The sequence below is a fragment of the Chiloscyllium plagiosum genome, unplaced genomic scaffold (genome assembly GCF_004010195.1).
Source record: "Chiloscyllium plagiosum isolate BGI_BamShark_2017 unplaced genomic scaffold, ASM401019v2 scaf_7386, whole genome shotgun sequence".
NCBI lineage: Eukaryota > Metazoa > Chordata > Chondrichthyes > Orectolobiformes > Hemiscylliidae > Chiloscyllium > Chiloscyllium plagiosum.
The window spans coordinates 4,215-12,857 of record NW_025213943.1 but is presented as its reverse complement, the minus strand read 5'-3'; the positions used below and the strand labels follow the sequence as shown (position 1 = coordinate 12,857).

Below are 8,643 nucleotides of genomic sequence, written 5' to 3'. Positions count from 1 at the left end.
TCTGAGAGTAACAGACAGAGAGAGGGGAACACCAAACTGTGAGAGTAACAGACAGAGAGAGAGAGGAACACCACATTCTGAGAGTAACAGACAGAGAGAGGGGAACACCAAACTGTGAGAGTAACAGACAGAGAGAGAGAGGAACACCACATTCTGAGAGTAACAGACAGAGAGAGGGGAACACCAAACTGTGAGAGTAACAGACAGAGAGAGAGAGGAACACCACATTCTGAGAGTAACAGACAGAGAGAGGGGAACACCAAACTGTGAGAGTAACAGACAGAGAGAGAGAGGAACACCACATTCTGAGAGTAACAGACAGAGAGAGGGGAACACCAAACTGTGAGAGTAACAGACAGAGAGAGAGAGGAACACCACATTCTGAGAGTAACAGACAGAGAGAGGGGAACACCACACTGTGAGAGTAACAGACAGAGAGAGAGAGGAACACCACATTCTGAGAGTAACAGACAGAGAGAGGGGAACATCACACACTGAGAGTAACAGACAGAGAGAGGCGAACACCACACTCTGAGAGTAACAGACAGAGAGTGGGGGGAGCACCACACTCTGAGAGTAACAGACAGAGAGAGGCGAACACCACACTCTGAGAGTAACAGACAGAGAGAGATGGGAACACCACACACTGAGAGTAACAGACGGAGAGAGATGGGAACACCACACACTGAGAGTAACACAGAGTGTGAAGTTGTGAGTCTCACAGTCACTTGAGGTGTGTTTCCCTGACAACTGAGAGTGTGAGTTTGTTGAGCTACTGTGCGACTGGCAGTAGAAAATGATGAATTCATGCATTTTAGACACACACCATTGTCACTCCGCTCACAAGTATAAAAAAAGACTTGCAAACCAAATTGTATTCTGACAACTTCCAGACTGTTCATCGTCCTGAGCGCAGTGAGGATACCCACGTCCCTGAGAATCTCGGTGACACTGTATATTGGCCGTACGACAAGCAGAAGATGGAGCTGCTGTTCAGTTTGGAGATGACGCGATCCTGTGAGGGCCTGGTGGAGCCAGCCCCAGCTGAGAACCATGATCCTTTACTGGCAGGGGACAGCGGGAGGTTACACGGTGAACACACCGGTGCGGAAACTTTCTGTAAAGCTCCCAGCGACAGGCTCGGTGGAGAGGAGGCTGCAGGCGCTATGTGCGGCAGTGTGAAACCACACGGACTGCTGGTGGCTTTGAATCGGGCTTCCCTCTGCAGAGTGCAGGGGCGTGGCCCGTCTTGGTCCTCAGCGCTCACGTGTCCCGTGTGCCAGAAGAAAGAATGTGACATACACAGTGTTATTGTCAACTCGGAGGTGAAATCGGAACTCTATTATCTGGAAGGTGAGCAATTCCTTTTACAACTAATCTCTGAGCTCAGTAATTCAGCAAAGTGAGCTCGCGTAGGTTTGTCTAGGTGGGCCGAAGGGCCTTTATTGATCTGTGCTACTATGATTCAGTACCTTAAGTTTTATTTGATGTTTGCTCCCAATATCTTTAGCAGCTGGTAAGTTATAGGGATTGAACGCCAGGCTAGTGTGAATGTTGACATTGGTTTGACCTTAAGCTGCACACAGAAGGATTGTAGAGTAGGGTCACACTCTTATCTTCCATCAGGTCTCCATCCCATGTGACCAGACTTCATTTGGAGTGGCTCAGTGGTTCGCACTGCTGCCTCACAGCGCCAGGGACCCAAGTTCAATTCCAGTCTCGGGTGACTGTCTGTGTGGGGTTTGCACCTTCTCCCCGTGTCTGCGTGGGTTTCCTCCGGGCGCTCCGGTTTCCTCCCACAATCCAAAGCACATGCAGGTCAGGTGAATTGGCCATGCTGATTTTCCCCATGGTGTCCAGGGATGTGCACGCTAGGTGGGTTAGCCATGAGAAGTGCAGGGGAGTGAGTCTGGGTGGGATCCTCTTTGGAGGGTCAGTGCGGACTCGATGGACCAAATGGCCTATCTCCACAATGTGGGGACTTATTATGACCTGGCTCCATCTACACCCCTTCAGTATTGTCTGAGTGTCAGTACAGTTACAACTTTAGGGTAACTAACTCTGGACAAGTCTGTAACTAGTGGTGTTCATAGCCACCTGGGTTATAACACAACGTATATAATTGCCAATTGCCCCAGTCAGAAATGTAGAGCCTACCACCACCTTTATCCTTTAGCTGGCTTTTTCAAGGAATACTTGTCCAAATCTTGACCACTCCTGAGTGACTGGCAGACGTGACAAAGGACATAGAGGAAGATAGTCAACCAGTTGGAAATAAGGGGAAGGCAGTGGCGATATCTCTGGGCTAGTAATCTTGGCTAATGTCGTGGTCAGAGGTTCGAATCCACAATCCCCTGAACACCCCCCCCCCCATCCCCCCTCCCCAACATCCCCAGTGTCAACTGGTGGAATATAATGTCAATAAATCTGGAACATGATTAATATCAGTGATTGCCATTAAACTAACATCGATTGGTGTAAAAAGCCATCTGGCTCATTAATGTCCCTCAGGGAAGGAAATCTGCCATCCTTACCTGGTCTGGGCCTGACTCCAGCGAAGTCAGTTGACTCTTAACTGCCCTCTGAAATGGTTCTACTCAAGTCCAACCCACTCAGTTCCAGGGTAATTAGGGATAGGTTGGTTGTGTCACCATTAGTCTTACCAGACCATAGGGGCTGCTCTCTCCATGAGAGAGTGAAGTGACTGGTGGAGGTTTAAGCTGAGGGCCACCATACCTCAGGCGAGGGAAGAGGTTGTAAAGGAGAGTCCTTCATGGTAACCTCAAACCGGTGATGGGAATTGAACCCACACTGTTCTGTAAACTAACGATCCAGCAAACTGAGCTAAACCGATTTTTAGGGATGGGTGATAAACATGGGAACACTGAAACAGGAGTAGGCCACTCAGCCCATCGAGCGTGTTCTACCATTCAGTGAGATCATGGCTGTTCTGTGGCCTAACTATCTATATACCTGCCTTTGACCCATTTCCCTTAATAGCTTTTGCTTAACAAAAAATTATCCATCTCAGATTTAAACTTAACAACTGATCTAGCATCCACTACCATTTGTGGAAGAGAGTTCCAGACATCTCCCACCCTGTGTGTGTAGTAGGACTTGCAAACCTCTCTCCGGAACGCTCTGGCCCTCATTCTCAAACCATGCCCCAATTTCTAGAATCCACAGCTAGTGGAAATAATTGATCCTTGTCTACCCTGTCCTTTCCTGTTCCTATCTTGAAGCTTTCAATCAGATCACTCCTTAACCTCCGAAATTCTAGAGAAGATCAATTGTGCAATCTCTCCTCATAACTTCACCCCCTGAAGTCCTGGTGTCATTCTTATAAAGCTTCATCGTAGTCCCTCTAAGGCCGGTCTATCCTTCTGAAGGTGTGCTCCCCAGATCTGCTCACTGTACTCCAAGGGGGCTCGAACTTGAGGTTTGTACAACTGCAGTATAAGGTCTGCATCCTCCCACTCCTGTAGAAAGGCCGGCAGTCCATTAGCTTACTTGATTATCTTCTGCACCCGTTTGTGGTATCTTAAAGATCTATGCACCTGAATTGCCAAGTCTCTGTGGACATCCACTGCGTTTATCTTCATGCCATTTAGAAAGTACCCAGTACTATCCTTTTTACCCTGGTCCAAAAATGGATAATCTCACGTTCAATTCCATCTGTCAAAGTTTTGCCCATTCGCCTGTCTATCACTAGCAGAGAGTCATAGAGTCCTATAGCGCAGAGACAGGCCCTTTGACCCAGACTGGTTCATGCTGACCAAAATATCCATCCACGCTAACCCCATTTCCCTGCACTGGGCCCATATCCTTCTAATCCTTTCCTAGCCATGTATTTGATCAAATGCCTTTGAAATGTTGTTAATGTACCTGCCTCAACCACTTCCACTGGCAGCTCATTCCATATGCGTACCACCCTCTCTGTGTAAAAACATTGTCCCTCAGGTTACCTTTTATTCTTTCCCCTCTAACTTTAAACTGATGCCCTCTCGCCCTCGATACCCCAACCCTGGGAAAAACACTGAGTACATTCACTCAATCCATGCCTCTCAAAATCTTATAAACCTCTATAAGATCCCCCCTCAGTCTCCCACGCTCTAAAGAAAAAAGCGCCATATCTTGTCCAATCTCTGCCTATAACTCAGATCATTGAGTCCTGGGGCAACATCTTTGTAAATTTCATCTGCTGTCTCTCCAGTTTAGTAACATCCTTCCTGCAGTAAGGTGACCAAAACTGAACACAATATTCCAAGTGCGGCCTCACCATCGTCCTGTATAACTGCAACATAACTTCCCAACTTCTATATTCAATGCGCTTTTAATTTTATGCTAGAATCTACACTGTCTACACCTAACGTTGTGTCATCAGCAAATTTGGGTATTTGACTTGATATATGCTGTTATCCATGTCAATAAGTAACGTGACTAATTGAGGCCCTAAGGCAGTGAGGCACCACTGGGTCTCATCCTGCCAATTTCAGTCACAAACACAGTAGTTGCTGGGAAAAGCTCAGTAGGTCTGGCAGCATTCAGGGCCGGTGACCCTCCCTCAGACTCCTGTCAATTTAAGTACCTCCCCTGGTTATTAGAGAGGACTTAGGGAAAGTTATAGATAAAGGAGAACTAGTAGCAGTAAACTGTCATTTCGCCAGTAATGGATACTGGTAGAGACGGCAGACACCACAAGGAGGCGGTAGTAGGGTGATGTTCACAAGAGAGCTCTGCACACCCACCCTCAGTGCAGCATCCACTCCCCCCACTGGATAACCAGTGAACTGCGCCGGTCCTGAGGAGAAAGACATGCCCTGTACCCACCCTGCCACATCAGGGCAGTGGCACCACCTCAAACCTCACCCACCTCTGCCAGTCTCCTGCTGCTCTGATGACACAAGGTTCCTCCCGGTCTTTCCTCCGGCCTCCAAACTGCACTATGGACCTTTTCCTGGCATCACCAGTCCCTCGATGGTCCTCTGGTTCCTCTACCGGGGATCAGAGTCAGGTCCTTGAGCACAATTGCACTCAACCGCTAATTACCTTTCACCCCAAGACCATTCCTGGGAATGCTTGGAGGCTTTTTAGAAGGATCAGGTGAAAGTCACTCTACTTACACGACAGAAGTGAAGCATTAGAAAGTCTTCAGTTTGTCCGAAGCTGAGGATAGCGAACGTAGCTTGTGTGAAAAAGGTGTCATGATTTGGAGATGGAGGTGTTGGACTGGGGCGGACAAAGTTAAAAATCACACAACCCCAGGTTATAGTCCAACAGGTTTATTTGGAAGCACTCTAGCTTTCGAAGCGCTGCCCCTTCATCAGGTGGTTGTGGAGAATAAGATTGTAAGACACAGACAGCCCCACACAGGGAAACTCACACCTTCGGTGCATTACCTGGGCTGACATGACACCAATTGCTCAAGTTCACTTGACAATGTAACTTGTAGAAAGGGTTTTGTGATGTACATATGAAAGAACTGAAACCAATATGGTCATTCGAAAAGATGAGAAACTGACCAAACAATCCAGGTCTTTTTCAATATATAATTTCAGTTACATTACACTGTAAACATTTGCTATAAATTCTGTGTCTTTCAATCTTATTCTCCACCATCACCTGATGAAGGAGCAGTGCTCCGAAAGCTAATGCTTCCAAATCAACCTGTTGGACTATAACCTGGTGTTGTGTGATTTTTTTAACCTTGTGAAAATGAGAGAAGACCTTAGAGAATGGAAAAAATAAATTGTCATTATCTTGTTTATTTCCCAAAAATCACCGTTACCGTTCAGAGCAAAAGAATCATTGATCAGTTGAGTTAAACGTGCATAGCATTTATAAAGGAAATCTACCCTTTGACTGAAATATGGCTACTCTGAAACACAAACCCCATATTGTAGTCCCTTTGGCACAAAGCATCCTGGGGCTTGTCACTTCCAATCCATTCTTTCACACCTTGTGTGGATCACTAGCAAGATCAATATTTATTTCTTGACCCTAACTGCCCTTGAACTGAGTGCCTTGCAGAGGGGCAGTTGAGGGTCCCCTGTATTGCTGTGAGCCTGGAGTTACATGTAGGCCCAGACCAGGTCAGGATAGCAGTTTTCCTTCCCTGAAGGATGTGAGTGAGCCAAATGGGTTTTCACAGCAACTGACCATCGCTTCATGGTCACCTTCGCTCTCCACGTTGGTTTGACATGCCACCAGCAGTCTTCTGTGGATTCGAACCCACATGATGTCGCCACCTCCACTCTCTTGTCAGCAGTAATTGGGTTGTGTCTCTCGACAGAACAAGTGCCCCCCGGTGATTGCTGTGGGATGATCATGAAGGTAATGAACAGCGAATACCCACTCCTAATTCACAACGAGAGAGACCAGTACCTCCGGCCTGGCAACTGCTACCAAACCATAGTGCTGAGCCAGCAGGTTCCTGAGTCTGGTAGGTGACTTCGTTCAAAATGGATGCTGCTCTGCTGCAGCACCTTCTACTTGGCTAATGTCGCTCTGCATTCTTAGTCGGTCTTATTTATATCCTCGCCTCCTGTCCAAATGACTACCAGCTGAGACAGAGATGAAGATCTCTTCTCTCGAGGTAACCTCCTCTGGCCTTGGGTGTGCAGAATCCTGACAGGGACCCTGGACTGTATTAGATTCAGCAAATTCTGCAAGCATCAGGCAAGTCAGAGGTGACATGGACTAGGTGTCCTCCTGTCCTTGGAAAATCAATGTACGGTCAGCATCTCTCTGTCTCTGCAAGTTACATACAGACCATCAGTGTGTCTGGGAAGGACTGTTGTACACAGTCAGTGTGAACCTGCACTTCTCAGCCCAAATCAAAGTCTGAGGCTCCCCCATCGCTTTACCCTGAATCTAATACTGGCAACCACGCTGTCCCTGAATGCTGGCCATGTCTCGAACCAAAGAGAACGTAAGAACTAGGAACAGGAGTAGGCCGTCTGGCCCATCGACCCTGCTCAGCCATTCGACAAGATCATGGCAGATCTTTTCATGGACTCAGCTCCACGTACCCGCAAGGTGGAAGTGGGTACTGCAGATGCTGGAGATCAGAGTCTAGATTAGAGTGTGGTGCTGGAAAGGCACAGCCAGTCAGGCAGCACCTGAGGAGCAGTGAAATCGACGTTTCGAACAAAAGCCCTTCATCAGGAATCAGGTGGTGGAGACGGGGGGGGGGGGGGGGGTTCCCGATGAAGGGCTTTTGCTTGAAACGTCGATTTGCCCGCTCCTCAGATGCTGCCTGACCTGCTGTGCTTTTCCAGCGCCACTCTAATCTTGACTCCACTTACCCGCCCTCACACTGTGTCCCTTAATTCCTTTACTGTTCAAAAAAGTACCTATCCGAGCTTTAAAAATGCTCACAGAAGTCATGTCGACTGCTTCACTGAGGAAGGAATTCCACACATTCCCAACCCTCTGGGGGAAGAGGTTCCTTCACAGTTTAGTCCTAAATCTGCTCCCTCTAATCTTGAGGCTATGTCCTTCCATCCACCAGTGCAAACATCCTCTCTTATTTCTAACATTACCTATTCCTTTCATAATTTTAAATGTTCCCCCCTCATTTTCTAAATTCCAATGAATATAATCCCAGTCTACTCAGTCTCTCCCCATACGCCAACCTCCTTAAATCCAGAATTAACCTCGTGAATTCCTCTGCACCCCATCTCCCCAGTACCAGGACATCGCTTGTCAAAGTGAAATGGATTACTTACTATGTCTGATTCATTAACTTAGCAAAGTAATCAAAAGTTACTGAATCCCAGCTCCGAGACTGACACATCTTGCTGGTTTAAAAATAAAATTATCAGCACTCGCCGACCCGAACTGATGTCACTCCTTGACGATTTGGTAATTGAGGCTCCTATTGTCAGAGCACTCTATCCTCAAACCCTGCCCAGCCTCAATTACATTCCTTTAATCCCCTTTGTAACACCCTCTCATTGACTGAGGATAGAAGAGAGATTCTGTCAAACAAATTGTATCAGTTGCTAAAACCAGCGAGTGAAAGACAAATTGCCTCAGTTATGTCCACTTTTATTCCCTTCACAGCCCAGCTGACAATCTTTTATTACAAGTCCAACAAGATTCTCAAGCCATATTGTGGGATGCCTGTGGTGCTCAATTTTTCAAAAACAAATTATTTCCTGGCATGTCAGACAGAAGGGAGCGACGTCCTGCTCAAGATCGAGGTGAGGGAGCCACTGTTGTTCTCCGGTTTGTTGCGGCCAGCTGGCTATGGGTGGAGAAAGCTCATTGCTGTCATGAAATAGTCTGCAATATTAAGATACGAGAGCACAGGCGATTAAAAACCATGGAAGCTGTCTCATGACAGAATACTGGCATCTGACACAAGCCCCAGCCACACTGCCCAGGTCAGAGTTGACAATGTCACATCAACACCCTCTGATCACCTCTTCACACACGCATATTCATACTCACGCTCACTCACATATGCACACACTCACATACACACACCCACTCGCAATCACACACAGTCACATTCTCACTCATACACAGACACACACGCTTATACTCACACACTCACTCACACACAGACACTCACACTCTCACTCACACACTCACACACGTACTCGCACATACACATGCTTACAAACATAAACACAC

The 8,643-nt window shown here is 47.2% G+C and overlaps 1 protein-coding gene across 1 annotated transcript in view; it reads left to right on the top strand.

Annotated features, from left to right (window-relative positions):
* LOC122547760 overlaps positions 1-8,453 on the top strand; it is a 22,574-nt gene extending 14,121 nt beyond the window's left edge. The window contains exons 3-5 of the mRNA XM_043686344.1: positions 894-1,353; positions 6,293-6,442; positions 8,068-8,453. Of these exons, the coding sequence (XP_043542279.1) occupies positions 894-1,353; positions 6,293-6,442; positions 8,068-8,288 (831 nt within the window). The 3' untranslated portion in view covers positions 8,289-8,453. The remainder of the gene's footprint in view (positions 1-893; positions 1,354-6,292; positions 6,443-8,067) is intronic.
* Positions 8,454-8,643: the final 190 nt, after the last annotated feature.